Source organism: Mesocricetus auratus, unplaced genomic scaffold (assembly GCF_017639785.1).
Source record: "Mesocricetus auratus isolate SY011 unplaced genomic scaffold, BCM_Maur_2.0 Super-Scaffold_100081, whole genome shotgun sequence".
NCBI classification, from domain to species: Eukaryota; Metazoa; Chordata; class Mammalia; order Rodentia; family Cricetidae; genus Mesocricetus; species Mesocricetus auratus.
In genome coordinates, this window is record NW_024429237.1 from 1,254,258 (window position 1) to 1,273,055 (window position 18,798).

General features: G+C 52.4%; 1 protein-coding gene across 1 annotated transcript in view; it reads left to right on the forward strand.

Moving 5' to 3' along the window:
* Cacna1a (calcium voltage-gated channel subunit alpha1 A) overlaps positions 1 to 18,798 on the forward strand; it is a 295,076-nt gene that overhangs the window by 118,344 nt on the left and 157,934 nt on the right. Inside the window, 2 exon segments of the mRNA XM_040736792.1 lie at positions 457 to 562; positions 1,628 to 1,767. Coding sequence (XP_040592726.1) covers positions 457 to 562; positions 1,628 to 1,767 — 246 coding nt within the window.

The window sequence follows — 18,798 nt, forward strand, 5'->3', positions numbered from 1 at the left end:
GATTGGGACTGTCAGCACCTGTCATGGAGGGAAGAGGGCATCTCATGGCTTCATCCTTCCCTGAAGGCTCACATGCAGTTAGTTAGGGCAGCGTTTTCCCTAGGGGTGTAGTCACTGCCTGTGAACAATCTTAAACCCACTGAGTCAGAAAGAAGGAAAGGAAAGGAATCGTAAGATGGACTAGGAGACTGGGTGGAAAGGGGACAGAGACAGGGAGAGGGAAGGGGCTTGAATGTGACCCTCATGTGTAGCTAGCACATGCTAATAGAAACATGTTTTGAAAGTCACAGGGGCAGGGCTGGGAGCTGCAGGGGTGCCCCCCAGACAAATGAGGCAGGTGGCTGTGTGTGCGCATGGAGTCGGGATGAGGAGGGCTGAGGGAACGAGGGGCAGGCTAGGGAGAGGACAGAAGGCTAAGCACAAAGCCGCTGCCGGTCTGCTCCTTAACCCCCACACTCCCTTCGAGTACATGATCCTGGCCACCATCATTGCCAACTGCATCGTCCTGGCCCTGGAGCAGCACCTCCCTGACGACGACAAGACGCCCATGTCCGAGCGCCTGGTGAGCAGGGGGGCAGAGGGGATCTGGGACCCTGGCCTGAGAGCTGTGTGGAGAAGACCTACCTTACACGATCATCAGTGACCTGGGGCCATGGAGACCCTCACTGCCCAGCCCCACCATTGAAACCCAGCAGACCTGATATATACCAGAGCACAGGGACTATCACACTGTCCATGAAAGCATCATACTCAGTCCAGATTCTACTTTCTGTTTCGTGCTCAGAAAAAAAATCTTCATGAAAAAATGTGACTATGTGTAAATACAGAACAGAGAAGTTAGCCACTGTGAACCCACTCCTCAAATTCAGTCACCGAGGCCCATTCACACTCTTCCTTGGCCTTTATTCCCCTCGTGCTCATCTTCCTCAGCAGAATTACTCTAGGATATATCCAGGGTTGACAGCCGTATCCTCACGTTTGCAGAACTAGAAATGCAGGCACCTCATGTCGCCATGATAACGTTTTGTGCCTAGCGCAGGTGCCGGCAATACCTCAGAACCAGTTGTCACCCAGAGTTCATTGTCTGAGTTATGTCATTTTAGGGTTGTTTCGTTCTGCTGGGAGTCAAATGCAGCCTTGATTTGTTTATTTATTACCTGTTTGTTATTATGTTGTACTGAGGATAAACCCAAAGCTTCACACGTGCTAGACTAGCTCTGTCACTGAGCCATGGCCCAGCCCCTTAGTAGGGGATTCTAGGCAAAGGCTCTACTCCTGGAGCAACACTGTCAGCCTCTCACCGGTGGATTCTAGGCCAGGTTCTGCTGCTGGGTCACGCCCTCTCGGCATCCGTAGTCTCAACCAAGGCAACATCCGTGTCTCTTGAGGGTGGAGGCTCAGGATTCCTAACCCAGGAACTGTGTTGTTCTTGGCGGTCTGTCACTGTGACACAGTATCTGAGGCGGCTCAGCTTCCAGAGTGTTCCTTTGGCTTATTTTCAGAGGTTGTGGCCTTTGGTCACTTGGCCTGTTGGAGGGGCAGGTGGCACATCTCTGGGTGTGCTGCCTAGGGGGTCACATCGCCCCCCACCACCCATGCCACTGACACTGCCTTCTGTCCCTTCCAGGATGACACGGAACCATACTTCATCGGAATCTTCTGTTTCGAGGCTGGAATTAAGATCGTGGCTCTCGGCTTTGCCTTCCACAAAGGCTCCTACCTGAGGAATGGCTGGAACGTCATGGACTTTGTCGTGGTGCTAACAGGGTAGGCAACTGCATCGCATTCTTTAGCGTATTTTTCCCAAGGGTGTCAAGGCGTGTCTAGTATTATGTCATGTGTGGCCTGGGTTGGGCTTGGAGACCTGTGCCCAATGTTCTTTAGTGCACGTGTGTCCCCAAGCCATTTATAGCAGCAAGTGCAGCCTGATGGAGCTAAAACAGTGGCCTGCTGTAGCTGGCAGCTCCTATAGTGCCTCGCACACACGGCCGTGTAGTCCCCGACATAACCCAGTGGGGCCGGAGACGCCGCATTCACCACCCAGGAAGGGTGATCGCCCTCACCTGCTAAGCCGTGGGGCTGCGCTCTAGCCCTGCAGACCTAGGTGTCTGGGCGCTCCTCATCAGTGGGCCACGGCCTTTGCTTGGAAATGTGTCTTTGTCTCATGGTGATGACTGTGTGTGGAGGGTTCCTGGCTGCATGAACTTACGGTTTGGACTTGATCATGTCTCTAAGGGATTTTCAGATGTGGATACAAGGAATGAGCTGTGGGTGAAAAGCAAATGTATATACACTTGCCACACTGGCTGCTACAACAAAATGGTTCCAAACTAAGAATGACTTCAACTTAACGGAAGTTTGTTAGCCATTAAAAATCAAAAATGGCCCCCTCTATCCGGATATCTTTCATTACTCTCTCCCTTCATCCTGCCCCAGCTCAACCATCCTGGTCCCCCATGTTCCCATCCTCCCATCCCCTCCCCTCTGCTTCCCCTGCCCCCGGTTTACCCAGGACATCTCGTCTATTTCCCCTTCCCAGGGTGACCCATGCATCCCTCTTAGGGTCCTCCTTGTTACTGAGCTTCTCTGGGGCTGAACACTGTAGTTTGGTCATCCTTTGCTTTACATCTAATACCCACTTATGAGCGACTACATACCGTGGTTGTCTTTCTGGGACTGTGCCAGGGAAACTCCAAGGAACCCACAAGGATGACCTAAGACTCCTAGCAATAATGGAGAGGGTACCTGAACTGGCCTTCCCCTATAATCAGATTGGTGGCTATGCTAATTGTCATCCAGTATATGATGGCAACACATACAAGAGATCCACAGCCAAGAACTGGGCCAAGCTCTGGGGGTCCAGTTGAAGAGAGGGGATTATATGAGCATGATCTGTGGGGGTCAAGATCATAATGGAGAAACCCACAGAGACAGCTGATCTGAGCTTGTGGGAGCTCACAGACTTTGGACTGACAGCTAAGGAGTCGGTGTGGGACCAACCTAAGCCCTTTGTATCTGGGTGACAGTTGTGTAGCTTGGACTTTTGAGGACCTGTCCCTGGTGCATGAGCTGGCTCTTTGGAACCTACTCCCTATGGTGGCGTGCTTTGTTGATTCCCATGGGAAGCTTTACTCCATCTAGATGGCAATGGAGGGGTGGATGGGGCAGGTAGAAGGGAGGTGGTTGGAGAGGTGGGAGGAGGGAGGGTGGGGAAACTGTGATTGGTATGTAAAATAAATTTAAAATGATGAATTTTTTAAAATGTCAAAAATGGTGCTTTCTAGTTGTCACTCTTGTCTCTCCAAATGATTGACAACTCAGAGCCCTTGCCATATTGTGGCTCTTTATTTCAAACTGCAGTTTTCCCAAACTCTGAGTCTGTTAACAATAAATCACAGACAGTAAATGAACTTGGGAGATACTGGGATAGTTTGTGGGGCTGGAAAGGACTTGGACCGTGTCTCCTCGTTCATATTCCAGTGGAGGGGGGCTTCAGTAGAGCTCTTGCCTTCCATGAGGTCCTGGGTTGGATCTCTAGCACTGCAAGAAAAATAGTGTATGTTGGAGAGAAGTCAGTCACAGAAGCTGGGAAATGTGAGCTTGTGCTTAGAAGCAAATGGAGATGGGTCTGGGAGTGTTCTTTTCATTCTGTTGCTGTGATACTGTCTGACCAAAAAGCAACTCAGAGGAGGAAAATATTTATTGTGCTGATACTTCCAGGCCACAGGTCACCACTAAGGTATGTCAAAGCAAAAACTTGAAGCAGAAACCATGGAGGAACACTGCCTGCAGGCTCATTCTCGGTCTTGGGCTCAGCTAGCTATTTCAGAAAAGTCAGAACCACCTGCCCAGGGAATGGCGCTGCCCCCTACATCAATTAACAATCAAGACACTGCCACAAAGGCTTGCCTGCAGACCAATCTAATCTGAGCAGCTCCTCAGTTGAGACTCCCTCAGGTGATTCTAAGCTGTGTCCAGTTGGCAGTTAGAGCTAACTAGAACAGCAACTGTGTGTAGCCAATCTTTGCAGAGACTCCAAGAACCCTTGTCAGTCCCCAGGGTGGACCTGGCAATCTTGTACCACCTTGGGGGGGCTTCCTCTCTCCCCTCCCTCTGCTCTTCTCTGGGTCGCTCAGGTGTTCAGTTGAGTCCCTCTTCCCTGGACACCTTCTTCTCCTCTCTTTCCTATGGTCATGTCGTCCTTCCTAGTGGCTCCCGCTGCCTCCCCAGGTCCTGCTGCTCTTGGTGGATGTCACACATCCTAATCACATTCTTTGTCACTATAGCAAAGTGCCCGACATAACCCACTTGAAGAGGAAGGTCTACTTTGACTGGTGGGAGCAGAGGCTTCATTCCATGGTTGCTGGTGTGCTGGCTGGAGATAGTGGTGAAGGCTTCTCTTCACAGCTGTAGCCTGGAAGAGACGGGTGGAGACGGGGTGGGGTGCTGCGGGATGGCCCTAGGCCCTCTTTCCCAGACAGCTCCCATCTCCCAGTAACACCAGCACGCTAAGAGCCATCCCAGGGAATCCGTTAGTTAGGACAGAGTCCACAAATGGTTGTCTATGGAAACACTGTGGAAGATGTGCCTGTTTTCTTTTCCCTATTCTTCTGTGTGTACATCTGTGTATACGTGTGTGTGTGTGTGTGTGTGTGTGTGTGTGTGTAAGTTTGTATCTGTGTGCGTGTGCGCCAGTGTATACATTAAATGTTTATAAGTATGACTGTAGATGTGTGTATGTCTGTGTAGGTGCAGGCATGTGTGGGTGTGAGTGGGTGTTTGTGGGTATGCGTTTTGTTATGTGCTGGTGTGTGTAAGGATGTACACTGAGTGTGTGAGGGTGTGTAGGGGTATGGTGCGAGTTTCTGTCTTTGTAGGTGTGCATGTGGATGTGTGTAGGTTCGTGTCTACACTGTGAATGCGTAGTTGTGGGTGTATGTTCCTGCATCTCTATGCACAGGCCAGGGTCAACCTCCACCCACCTTGTTTTCTGAGTCTCCCTGGCCTAGAGCTAATCAAGTAGACTAGGCTAGCTGTCCAGGGAGTCCCAGGCGTCCTCCTGTCTCTGTCTCCCCAGGGAGTCCCAGGTGTCCTCCTGTCTCTGTCTCCCCAGCTCTGGGAATGTACCTACGCCTAGATTGGTCTTTGCTGTGCAGCAAGCGCCTTACTGACTGACTAGGCCATTCAAGCAGGCCTCCCTACATGGATTCACTCTCAGAATTAACCACCCATCCTGGTGGCTGGGCTCATCCCCCTTAGGTCTGGAACACATTTAACACCACCACTGCCACTTACTTTTGTTTCAAGGCCATGTCTCTCCTCAGAGGAGTGTGTGTCTGGTGCAGCTGGCTTGTCGTGAGGTCCTGGGTGGGATAGCATAGTACCTTGTGTTTGCAGAGGGCATGCTGTCCGTCATGTTCTTCTTGTGGCTTGGGCCCTGACATGGGGTCAGACAGTTTTCTCTTCTCTTGCTAAGAAGCTCATCTTTAAACAACCCAGCAGGCCAACTGTGTCACTAAACTGTGTAGTAGGGCTGGGGAGATGGCGTGGTGGCTAAGAGCACTTACTGCTCTTACAGAGGACCCGTGTCTCGTTCCAGGTCCCCATGTCAGGTGAGTGCTTGTACCCACTCCCTTTTCTTTTTCCCGGCAGTATTTATGTGTGTGTGTGTGTGTGTGTGTGTGTGTGTGTGTGTGTGTGTGTCATACAGTGTGAGCGAATACATCTTTGGTCTGTAGTCTTTGACTCTGTGTGTGTGTGTGTGTGTGTGTGTGTGTGTGTGTGTGTGTGTGTATGATCTGCATCTCCTCGTGATCTGGAGACCCTGTCCACTGCCTGTCCCTGACTGTGGCTCCTCCCCTGCTCTGCACCTGCCTCATCCCCTCCCTCTGCCTCCTTTCTGTGCAGCCTCCCCCTCCCCTGTCTCTCGCTTGTTTGTCTGGTCAGCCGCGCTTCCTTGCTGTCTGGTAACATTTTTCAGCTCGGGCCTGGTGCTCACATCCCACCCTGGGCCTTGCTGGGTCCGCCGAGGTGCACCAGTGCCAGGCTCCGCAGCCCGCCCTCCACCCGTCAGCAGGTTCAGTGCTGAATTCTGCCTCGGAGGGCGGGCCTAGGGCGTTGATTGGGCATTGAGACAAGTGGTAGCTGCATTGAGCCTTTGCTGATTAGCTGGCTGTCTTCCACTCCCGAGCAGCCTGCAGTGTCCAGTCAGCGTTGTGTCTTGTGGACTGCCAAGGCTTTTTGCCTTTGTCTTGTGTGAGATTTGATGGGAAATATCTTAACCATGGATTTGTTGTGTTTGTGTGTGGGGGGTTGTTTCTGTTTTTCTCTTTGAAAAAGAAGAGAAAATGCCTTGGAGAAATGTTGATTTTGTGACTTGTCAGTTTCTTTTTACGTGTGCTTTCATTACATTTAGAATCCTGGGAGTTAAAATGGAAATGTGTGAGATGGACGTTTAAGAAATGCGGAGTGGGGAGTTGTGGGTAAGGACACGAATGCCATCAGCTGATGGTCCAGAATGTTGGGCTCAATTTCAGTGTGGCTTTATGCAAGTTACTTATTCTCAGTGCATCACAACATGAGGGACAGTGGCTCAGGGCGGAGGCTGGCTTAGAACCCCCAGTGAGGGCTCCGGAGCATGGCTCAGTGGGTGGTAGGTAAGTCACTTCAAATCATAAACAAAACCCCCTTTACTCTGAGACAGGATCTTACTTGGCCTTGCGCTCTGGTAGTCAAGCTGGTGTTGGACTTCATTTCTCCTGCCCTAGCCTCCCAGTAGCCTGTGCCCCATGCCTGTCTCTGTCTGGTATTAGCTACAGAATGGATGCTAAAAATAAATAAATAAGTAAATAAATAACAATAACAGGTCTTGTCAGTACAGTCTGTCTGTGTGTAAATTGCTAAGTTCTTCCCATTTCACGGATGAAGAAACTGAGGCTTCGGGGGTTAAATAGCTTTCACACAGCCACCACTGACAGTGGTAGATTTAAACCAAGGCAGTTGTCTCCATTCAGAGTCAGTTGGTTGAATCTTACATGATTTCCTCCAAAGTCAAAAGTTCTGTGGGTGTCGACTTGGGAGTTAAGGCAGAGCACTCTGGGAGGGGAGGCCCAGGGCTTCCTTTCTTTGTCCCCTTATTTGGGCTGCACAAAGACGAGGGAGGGAGTGAATGTACAGAAGATATTACCGCAGGGGCTGGTGAGACAGTCGGTCCTGAGGGAGGGGTGCTTGCCCGACGCCGCCGTAACTTCCGTCCTCAGGACCCCTGGGGTGGAAGGAGGGAAGCAGCTCCTGCAGACTGTCCTGTGACCTCCACAGACACACGCATGGGCCTTACCCCATTGCACACTGACTGTAACAATGTCAAATGTGTGAGTGTGTGTGTGAGTGTGTGTGAGTGTGTGAGAGTGTGAGTGTGTGAGTGTGTGAGAGTGTGAGTGTGTGAGAGTGTGAGTGTGTGTGAGTGTGTGCATGTGTGAGTGTGTGCGTGTGTGAGTATGTGAGTGTGTGTGCATGTGTGTGAGTGTGTATGTCTTGAGTGTGTGTGAGTGTGTATGTGTGCAAGCGTGTGTGTTTTACTAGAAATGTCCAGTTGGTATGAGCCAGGGGTGAAGACATGGCTTTAGGGTCGTGGGAGTCTATGATCTTGGCCGTGATCTCGTCCAGATGTCTGCTTTCTTGTGAAAAGAGGAGTAGCGATAGTGTTTTCCTTCTTGGGCTGTGGCGGGAGAAGGCTGGGAAAGGACACACAGCACGAATCAAGCCGGGCCTTCAGCGTGAGCACTGAAGGATGTCCGGGGAAAGCACATTCCGTGTATCTGCTCGATGGGTGGCAAAACTCCCCCACACCTTCTCATCGCACGAGACTGAGCGGATTTCTTATTCCATCCAGCTTTGTCAGGTGAGGGTCACAGTGCATACCTGTCAATCCAGCTCCTGGGAAGCTGGGGCAGGAGGAACCTGAGTAACACTAGGCTGAGTAGTTTCCATGCAAGCTGCCACCTTGGCCACCACAACACTCCCGTCTCCTTCATCCATGCCATAGGGCTCTCTCCAGCATCGGAGTGTCTGGGCAGCCCGTGAGCCTGATGGTTAACCCACCTCTAGGACCTCCCTCAAGCTGGATGGTGGGTATGTACACACTCAGCCTCCCTGCTGCCCAGAGAGGTGACAGGGACTACCAAGCCCTTCCTTCATGCTTCTGCATAGCAACAATTCTATGAATGGCTTCCTCAATTAATCCTGGTGGTGGGGTCTCCTTGCCAAGGATCTCCAGTTAACCCTCAGGGAAAGCTGGCACTTTGGAAGGAGCAGTTTCAGCATGCTGGACAGCGCCTTGGCCTCTTCCCGGGAAGGGCCTACCGGCTGCTGGTGACCTTCTTGCTCGGTGTTGACCTGTCTCGTCCATCTCCCCTTGTTGTTCGTCTGTCTACAGGGTTGGGGCTGTCCTCCTGAATTGAGGTGATAAATGCCCGTCTGCCTCACTTGGGGCATCTGGCCAGTGTCCCTGCGGTTTGCAGGCAATGATCTTCCTCCCAGGACAGCAGGGAGGCAGCTGAGGCAGACACAGGAAATAGTGGAACAGGAAGGAAGAGGGGGCTGTGGGCTGGGCAAGGCTGCCAAGCCCAGGACACTGTGCCTTATCAGGGCTAGAGGTACTGGGAAGTGGGTGACCTCCACCTGTGTGGGAGGGTGTAGTCCTCACCCAGAGACACAAGGCCCTCACCTTGGACAGGGCTGTGTGGTCAGAGCCAGACTGAGATGGGGAGGGGTCTAGGAGATGAAAGTGTATTTATCTCCTCCTCCCTCTCCCTACCTCCCCCTCCTGCTCCTTCCCCTCCCCTTTCTCTTTCCCCTCGCCCCCATCTCATCCTTCTCTAGGTGTGTGAACTCTTGGAGACATGCAAGCCCCGTGGTGTCACTACACTGTTTTCCAGTATGCTCACTTGGTAGCCCAGGCTGGCCCCCAGGTTGTAATGTTCCATCCTTGGCCTCCTGAGCAGCTGAGATAAAAGGTGGACGACATTCCTGTTAAGCTTTCTCCTTCTTTAGCCAAGCTGGGCATGGAGCACGGACCTCGAACTCAGCAGCCCGTTACTCCGAGAAGCTTTTGATTCTGGTTGTGGGCTCTGGGTCTTGAGTTGCTCCTTTGGGAGACACACAGGTGTGAGTTGTTAGTTGTCACTTTTCTGACACCTTTCAGGCTAAGGCTCAATTCACAACACTCTGACAGCAAGGGCACACAGGAAGCTACTGCTCCTGAGCTCCTGCTCGGGTTACGGCTGGCGCTTCCTTCCCATGTATTGGGTTACTATCAGCAGAAAACCTAGCAGGGGCTGCAGACTTGGGGGCCTGGGGTGTGGGCAGCAGTAAAGGCCCTGCCTGGGATCCCTCAGTGAGGGCTGGGGTGGGCTCAGTGGTGGACTTTTGGTCTATCGTGTACAAGGCCTTAGGTTTCATCTCTAGAAGGTGAAAGAAAACAAAAACAAATCTAAGCCAGGTGTGATTATGACTTGTAATCTCTGCACTTGGGAGACTGAGGCAAAAGGATCGTGAGTGTCTCACACACACACACACACACACACACACACACACTTTAGTAGTAGCACTGGAGGATGCAGGTCTGAGTCTGGGTGTCAGTCACACCCATATTCCTGTCATGTCCATCCCCTCACTTCATCAGGATCAAAGCAGGGGAGAGAAGCTGAGACTCTTGAGCCTCACAGCTTGGCAATAGACACACACTGGGCTTTAAATTGGCACCTTTGGTGGCCACGGTCTTTCCCTTCATGCTCAATAGGGAGAGGGAGGGTGCTGTTTGGCGTCTGACTCGGACACCAGCAGAGCCAGATCCCAGACATCAGTTGCCTCTGTGGCCCCCAGGGTACAACAGTGACCCCCAGGGTGCGGCAGTGGCCCCCAGGGTACAGCAGTGACCCCGAGGGTGCGGCAGTGGCCCCCAGGGTACAGCAGTGACCCCCAGGGTACGGCAGCCCTGAGGCACAGAATTACCCAGGAGTTAGCTGAACTGACAATTAGGTCTTTGCTAAAGAAAAGGTCTTTCTTTCGTCTGCAGAGCAGATGCTGTCCGGGTCTTGATGAGTCTCTTCTCCCTCCAATTTGTTAGTCTAGCCGAGATCAGGGATTCCTGAGGCTTCCGGGTAGACAAGACACCGGATCTAAGCGCAGTGAATCTGCACCCCAGCAGGTTGGGCTAACCCTGCCCAAGGCCCTCAGGACAGGTTCAGTTTGCAATTTTTAGGAGTCTGTCTCTAGCAACTGACAGGCTAACGTCCTCCCTTTCTTTTGATGCAGGTTTCATGTAACCCAGGCTGGCCTTGAACCAGTCCTGTGGGCAAGGGTAACCATGAATTCCCAAGTCTTCTGCCTTTACCGCCTCAGTGTTGGAAAGACAGGCATGGGACAGTTTATCCAAATACCTTACTTGATTTGATTGACAGGAGTCACTCTTGAGAACTTAAGCTAGCCAGATACTCTCCTGCCGCAGTCTGCCCGTTGGCTCGGGTCACGGGTGTGTGCTACAACGCCTCTTTTTACCATCACATGTATTCACAGGTCCAGCATGGGGCTTGATCCATGTTTTCACGGGGGCTGACTGAGCCAGTGAGCTCGGCTGTCACCTCACACGCCGTGTGCGCGTGCGTGTGTGTGCGTGTGTGTGCGTGCGTGCGCGTGCGAGCGTGTGTGTGTGTGTGTGTGTGTGTGTGTGTCAGTCATTTCTCATCACCTTTCCAGGCAGCTTTGAACTGTGCTGACTGTGCTCTAAGCCATTCTCAGATCAGATGGACTGTGCCTTAACAGCATGTGACAGCGTGCCCTGTGACGTCACTGACCCCATCTGGATTGGCCACCGTTAGATTTCACACCTGAGAGAGAATGGGCGTGCCGCTCCCTTCCTCCTTCTTTTCCTGTCCGCCCCTTCCCAGCTTCTCCGATCTTCTCTCCCTCTCCTGCTCTCCACTGGCTCTGGACGACACCCCTCCCCTGGGTCCAGGGCACTTTGCATGTGCTTGGCGGGTGCTAGGGATGGAACCACAGGCTCTTGCAGGTCTCGTGCCAGGGCGTCCGTCCTCATTCCCTGTTTTTGTCTCTGTCATCTTCCTAGACGCCATCCATCCCTCTTTGGCTTATGGTTCAATGCTGGCTCGCCTGACTTTGTGTGTGCCTGTGTTTGTGGGAGGCAATGCTGAACATATGCAGGCCAGAGTTGGCGCTGGGTGTCTTTTCAGTGGTACTTCACCGTGTTTTATGAGACGGAATCCCTCACCGGACGTGGACCTCAGCCGGCTTAGCCAGGCTGGCTACCCAATCAGCTTCAGAGAGCTGTCTGTGTCCGCCTTCCCAGCATGGGGACGGCAGGCGCGCACCCCTGAGCCTGGCTCTTTTTGTGGACTCTGGGATCAAACTCAGGTATTCATATGACTTGTGTGGCAAACACTTAGCCACAGAGCTGTCTCTCCAGCCCCCATATTTATTTATTTTTCTTGGTTCATTGATTCCCTTCAGAATGTCAACCTGGGGAAGGCAGGACTGTGTCTCAGAGCCCTGAGCCCAGCCTAGCACACAGCAGATACTCAAAAGAAAAATCTCCGCATGAATGCATGAGGCAGACGGCTGCAGACGCCGTGTCCCCGGGGCAGCCGCACAGCCTGCCACATCCCCGTGTCTCCTCATAGCCGCCTCCCCATCCTTCCTTTGGGGGGAACGTAGTTAGATACACACGAGAGCAAGCCTGGGGAGTAGCTCAGCTGATAGAGTGCTCATCGTGCACGCACTGCAGAAGCCAGGCTCACCTCTGTAACCAGGAGGAGGTGAAGGCAGGAAGACTTCTAGGCCAGCCTGGGCTGCATGAGAGCCTGTCTCAAAAAACAAACAAACAAACAAACCCACCTCGGCCATTTCGGAGTGTGCTGTCGGGGGATGTTATGCATGCTCCCATCCTCTATCTCCGGAACCTTCTTGGTTCCCCATTTCCTCTCCCCTTGGGAATGTGTCGGCTGTGAGTACTTGGTGGAGATGGGTCTGAGAACTACCCCTCTTCGAAGAGACCTTTTGGCTCAGTAGGAACACGATGTGCCCGGATTTGAGCCCCTGGTTTTGATTCTGAGCGTGTGTCCAGGGACAGAACATGAACCATGGTGCTTCCGGCTGGGAGACTACTCAGGGTAAAGTGTTTATCATGGAATCCAGGGGTTGGGTGTGACCCCAGCCTGTAACTGCAGCGCTTGGGAGAGGGGCATAAAGGGGGGAATCCCTGGGGAGTGTCGGCTGGAGCTCTGTGCCTCGGTGAATAAGGTGGAACCATTGAGGAAGGTTATATAAAAGTTTAACTGTGGGGTCTATTCAGGGTCACTGGTGAGAGCTTCCCCTGGATACTTTCAGACTAAAAGTGTAGATCAGGGCACAGTGGGTCAGACAGCTCTTATCTCAGTCTTTTCTTTCCCCTCCAGACTTTTTGGGAGCAATAAGCTGACTTCACGGTGATGTGCCTAAGCTCGCAGGGTGTTTTGGTGAATCCGTTCCTTTACTAACTGTTTCTTACCCCCATCTCTTTCCCTTTTTTTTTTATAACACCCCTTACTCTCACGTCCGTTTCTTTGTCCTCTAAATCCACAAATGAGAGGAAACATGCCTTACTCATCTAAGACTGGCCTAGTCACCAAACAGGATTATCTCCAGTTCCATCCATTTTCATGCAAATGACTTAATTTTGTTCTTCTTCGTGGCTAAATAATACTCTTGTGGATAGAGGTCACATTTCCTTTATCGTCTGTTGATAGGAATGTAAGCTGGTTTCATAGCTTGGCTGTTGGTGAACAGCAATGAACATGACTATGCCAGCGTCTCTGTGCTTTGCTGACCTAGAATCCTCTGGTGTGTACATCCAGAAACGCTATGCCTGAGTCGTGAAATCAATCTCTCTCTCTCTCCTCTCTCTCTGTCCATCTGTCTCTGTGTGCATGTGTGTGTGTGTGTGTGTGTGTGTGTGTGTGTGTGTGTGTGTGTGTGTGAGAGAGAGAGAGAGAGAGATCATGATAGGTAAGCACTCTATTGTAACATGAATAAATAAAAGATCCAGTGACTGGTATTTGCATTCAAGATTCAAGCTGAAGATCAGAAAAGCAATGCAGCAGGTCACTAGCTCTTACCTCAGAATGAAAGGAGAGCCTGACTTCACCAAACCTCATACTGTAACCTCTCCTTGGTGTGGCTGGAGAATCCTGAGACTTCACTGCCTTCCTGTCCTCACTGTGGCTGGAGAAGGACAGCCTGACACTGACTGCTGAAGACCCTCCTCCTGTCTTTCATACCCTCTAGTGCTGGGATGAAAGTGTGTGATCCCACGTGCTGAGATCATCTTTGTGTGAGCTGTTTCTCTTTAGGACTGGATCTGTCTTGTATGGATCTGGGTGACCTTGGACTGAAAGAGATCTGTCTACCTCTGAATCCTGAGTTTTAGGATTAAAGATGTTTACCACCACCTTCTAGCTTCTGGCTACTGAGATTAAAGGTGTGTATCACTACTGCCTGATCTCCATAGCTTAAGGCTGACTTTGCTTTCTGAATCTTCAGGCAAGCTTTAACAAATCATAAATAATATATCTACCAACAACCTACATGCCCTTCTTGTATTTTCTAGCTATTTGAGACAAGTCTCACTGAATTGTCTGGCTAGCCTTAATCTCTCAGTGTAGCCCAGGCTGGGCTTGAACTTGTGACTCTCCTGCCTCAGATAGGATCATAGACCTGGGGCACCTACCTGGCTTCCACACTGACCTCCAAGGTGGCCAGCGGGGTGGGGTAACCCGCTGTGGTAAGGCCTCTCTGTCTCCAGCACTTCCCCTCACTCTAACACTGGCTCTGTGGTAAGGCCTCACCTTCCCCTCACTCTCCCAGGATTGGTTCTCAGTTCTCTTTTTCCTCAGAGGTGTTTGTTTTCTGGCTGTAGACTTTTGCCTTGCTTTTCCCTGGTGGCCACGGATTTGGAACACTGTGTGCCTTCGTTGGCCATTTGTGGGTGTGAGCTCTTTAAACACGGAGGAGGAAGACAGGAGACCGTCCTGCCTCCCTTCTGGTGCCTCCAAAACAGTCCTTGCCTTAGGAAGTGGCTGTGGGGTGGGGAGACTCCTGATGCATCTGAGACACAATATCCCAATTCAAGGAGTCAGAGAAGCTAGGACAGGGACACTGGGGACAGGGCTGAGGTGAAGGTGACTTTAGTGGGGAGGAGACTATAAAAGACATAGATGGGTGTGAGGGGAGGGAGGGAGCAGAGGCTTCAGAGCCAGTGGAAATGCTAGGAAAACAGCAGGGGGCCCTGGGGGTGGGCTGTGGTCTGGGATGGAGACCACAACATCTCTAGTAGAGATGCAAAGTAGAAACAAGGCTCCGTTCTCAGCCTGTTGGCCAAGCGTTGGAGCTCTGGATATTTCCCTGTAAGCCGTGGGGGTGATCTTGTCAGAGCTCTGTATATGTCCCTGTAAGCAGTGGGGCTGATCGTGCACAGAGCTCTGTATATTTCCCTGTAAGCCGTGGGGAGTGATCGTGTCAGAGCTCTGGATATTTCCCTGTAAGCCGTGGGGGTGATCGTGCACAGAGCTCTGTATATTTCCCTGTAAGCCGTGGGGGTGATCGTGCACAGAGCTCTGTATATTTCCCTGTAAGCAGTGGGGCTGATCGTGCACAGAGCTCTGGATATTTCCCTGTAAGCCGTGGGGGTGATCGTGTCAGAGCTCTGGATATTTCCCTGTAAGCCGTGGGGAGTGGTTGTGTCAGAGCTCTGTATATTTCCCTGTAAGCCGTGGGGGTGATCGTGCACAGAGCTCTGTATATTTCCCTGTAAGCCGTGGGGGTGATCGTGCACAGAGCTCTGTATATTTCCCTGTAAGCCGTGGGGGGTGATCGTGCACAGAGCTCTGTATATTTCCCTGTAAGCTGTGGGGGGTGATCGTGCACAGAGCTCTGGCTTTTCTGTCTCTGGTTACAAGGCCTCTTTGGATCTCAGTTTTCTTCTCTGTAAGGTGGGTCATGCTTTCTGGCCCCTCAGTTTTCTCTTGTCAATGCCACCAGATGTCCTGTGCCCGCTGGGGATTTGGAGCCAGGGCACCTACCTAGCAGTGAATGGTGCCCCCTCCGTTGTGATGTTTGGGGATGACTTTGTCATGTGAGGACATTCCTAGAATCTCAGCTACTCAGGAGACTGGGGCAGAAGGACTGGGGCAGAAGTAAGGTCAAGGCCAGCCTGGGCAATGGAAAGAGAGAGACCTTGTCTTGAAAGTAAAAGCAGTAGCCATGAAGATGGCTCAGTAAAGGAGACTGTCACCAAGCCTGACGAGGTCAATCCCTGGGATCCACATGGTGGAAGGAGAGAGTTAACGCCCTGGAACTGCACTCTGACCTCCATGTGCACACCCTCTGACTAGCACACACCCCCAGAAGCCACCCTCAGACAAGCACACACACCCAAAGCCACCCTCAGACAAGCACACACACCCAAAGCCACCCTCAGACAAGCACACACCCCCAGAAGCCACCCTCAGACAAGCACACACCCCCAGAAGCCACCCTCAGACAAGCACACACCCCCAGAAGCCACCCTCAGACAAGCACACACCCCCAGAAGCCACCCTCAGACAAGCACACACCCCCAGAAGCCGCCCTCTGACTAGCACACACCCCCAGAAGCCGCCCTCTGACAAGCACACACCCCCAGAAGCCGCCCTCTAAGAAACACACACCCAGAAGCCGCCCTCTAAGAAACACACACCCCCAGAAGCCGCCCTCTAAGAAACACACACCCAAAGCCGCCCTCTGACTAGCACACACCCCCAGAAGCCGCCCTCTGACCTCCGCATGTACACACTGTGACAAGCACACACATCCATAGATGTGATAAAAAAGTTGTGAAAGAAAAGGAAGCTGCACACGTGAGTGAGGGTTTATGTAACCCTGACATTGGGACCTCACCATGGGGGAGGAAAACCATAGTCTGAGCATGCCCTGTGGAGAGGGAGTCCCTGGAGATGGTTGGAACCTCAGCTGGAGTTTACAACAATAATCACTCCTCCTACTTAGGTTGGTTTCTTCAACCCCACCATCACCTATATGGTCTTTATGTCCTGTTTGAGGGGCCTGTTGGTCACTCTCATCTAGAGCTAACCTCCTATCAAGGGGGTGGGGAGGAGAGAGAGATCAGGAGCAAAGAGGGTGGTCCCATTCGCCCTCGTGCCTCTTCTGAGGACCACGGGCGTGTGGTGCTCCATGAGCTTGTAGCCCTCACTCGTCTGTCTGCTAACAGCACTAGCCTGGTGTGACAGTGCCAGCTCTTTACTGAGTCAGCTTCATAAAGACCCTGCAGAGTGAGGGCGATGGCTGCCCCACGCTGGTGACAAGGAACTGATGCCCGAGGTTGAGCTGCTGTGCTGGAACCCAGAGGCTGTGTCCTGCATGCCACACCCTTCAGTCACAGCCCATTGGGTCCTTCTAGAAGCTCCATGAGGGTGGGGCTCCAGGTGTCTATTTTATGCAGGATGCCAGACTCAAGAAAGGAGATGTTTAGTAACTAGCCAGTCACGTCCCTGCTGAGAACTTGGCATGAAAATCCAGGGCGGCCTTGAACCTTGTACCCAGCCATTAGTGGCTCCTGGGAGGAAGGTCTAGTGCAGGGGTGCATGCCTTGCTGCGCATCTGTGTGTGGGACCCAGTGGCATCCTCAGCCACTCTCCGCCTGATCTTTTGAGGCAGGATCTCTCTGAGCTTGGAGCTCATTGATTGGCTTGCTGACTGGCCCCGGGGGCCCCAGGTCCTAAAGTCCTTGTCTGGCTTTTTACAGGGGTGCTTGGGATCTGAACCCAGTTCCTCACGCCTGCACTGCAGCTCCCAGCCCAGAGGGCGACATTTGCAGAGGCCACCCTTCAGAACGTTTTCTCTGTTTGCAGATAAATACCCCAGGCCTCGCACTCCAGTGAGCACCCCGCCCCAATCACTTAATGGAAGGTAGCTGCTTTAGCGATGGAATTGGTGTGTCCCCTCAGGCACTGCTGCCTGTGTGCAGATTCCACATGGCGAGTCCTCCCTCACAAGAGAGGAAAACAGCAAGTGGGAAAGAAATTTTGACCCATGTCCTTAGGCGTCACTGCGTGGAGATGTGGTTATGACTAGGTCCCAGCCCAGTACAGGCCTGGTTATGATTTGTGTCCCAGTGTGTGCCCCAGATCACTCAGATCAAGAAGGAAATAGAATCTGACTCTCTCCCAGCCACTAGTTCTGCAGGGTCCTCCATGCAGGTAGAGCGGGGAAAGGGCCAGTCCAGCCCCCCCCCCAAGAGCTGAGCAGGATGGTGAGTGTCGACGACTCAGACCCTCCCCCCATTAGTTACCGGGGAGAAAGAACCCACACTGAGTCGGGTTGTCTGTCGAAGCAGGATCTCGATTTATTCCAACAGGCAGGAACTGAGGTAGGGCTGAGGTAGGAACTCAGGTAGGGCTGAGGTAAGGGATGGGAATCTTGGGGTAGGGTAAGGTTACCTGAGGAGTGAGGGTCAATAGTATTCCACCAAGCAGGCAGGTAGCTAGGCAGCGGGCAACCTTGCATCAGGTCTGGCTGAGTCACCCCCATGTGGAGGTTACAGGTCAGAGACAGGTCGCCAAGCGCTAGCCAGGCTCAGGAGCTTACACTGGGCCTCGCGTCGAGCCTTTCTTAGGCCCAGCATAGTTCCAGCTCGGGATGCGTCTCGTCAGCCTCTGACCACTCCTGGGTTTCCGGCTCAGCATTTCCACTCCTGCAGGCCAGCTGATCACGCTGACTCTGGTCCGTCTTCCGTAGTGATGTCATGGCCAGGAGTGGGGTCAGCAGCAGCGCCCGCCGTCGTGGTTCTGAGCTGGTGGCCCTCACTGGGAAGGACTGCTGTACCCGTGCCGCTGGCCGGTGCCGTGAAAGGATAGTGTCAGGGTGTGGCGAGGCTAAGAACCTGAGGGACCTGAGTTCAGATCTCCAGCGCCATGTCAAAAGCAGGGCGCATGCCTATGACCCCAGCGCTGGGGAGGTGGTGGTAAGGGGATCCTCGGGGCATGTTGGCCAGCCTGGCCTAACCAGTGAGCTCTGGGTTCAGTGAGAGACCTGTCAGGCGCTCCTGGAGAATGACATCTGCAATTGACCCCTGGCTCCACACACGTCCACTCCCTACCCCACACACATGGGTTTTATAAAAGGATTTTTAGTGTTTGTATTAATTCTGGAGAATGTCATATAATGTGTTCTTCCATATTCAACTCCCACCCTCCTAACTTCTCCCAGGTCCACCCCCACCTCCTCTCTGCTCCAACTTCGTGTATGCCTTTGCGTTGTTTTCTTTTCTTTCTTTCTTTTTTCTTTTTTTTTTTTTTGGTTTTTTCGAGACAGGGTTTCTCTGCATTGTTTTGGAGGCTGTCCTGGAACTCGCTCGGTAGACCAGGGTGGCCTCGAACTCACAGAGATCCGCCTGCCTCTGCCTCCCGAGTGCTGGGATTAAAGGCGTGCGCCACCAATGCCCGGCTCTTTGCGTTGTTTTCAAATAACCTGAGGTGTAAATTTTATGCCGCTCATACACTCGTGAGTGGGTACAGGCACTCAGAGCTCCTTGCATTTGGGGACTTTAAAAATGTTCATGGGGAGCCGGGGGTTGGTGGCACACGCCTTTAATCCCAGCACTGGGGAGGCAGAGACAGGCGGATCTCTGTGAGTTCGAGGCCAGCCTGGTCTACAGAGCTAGTTCCAGGACAGTCTCCAAAGCTACACAGA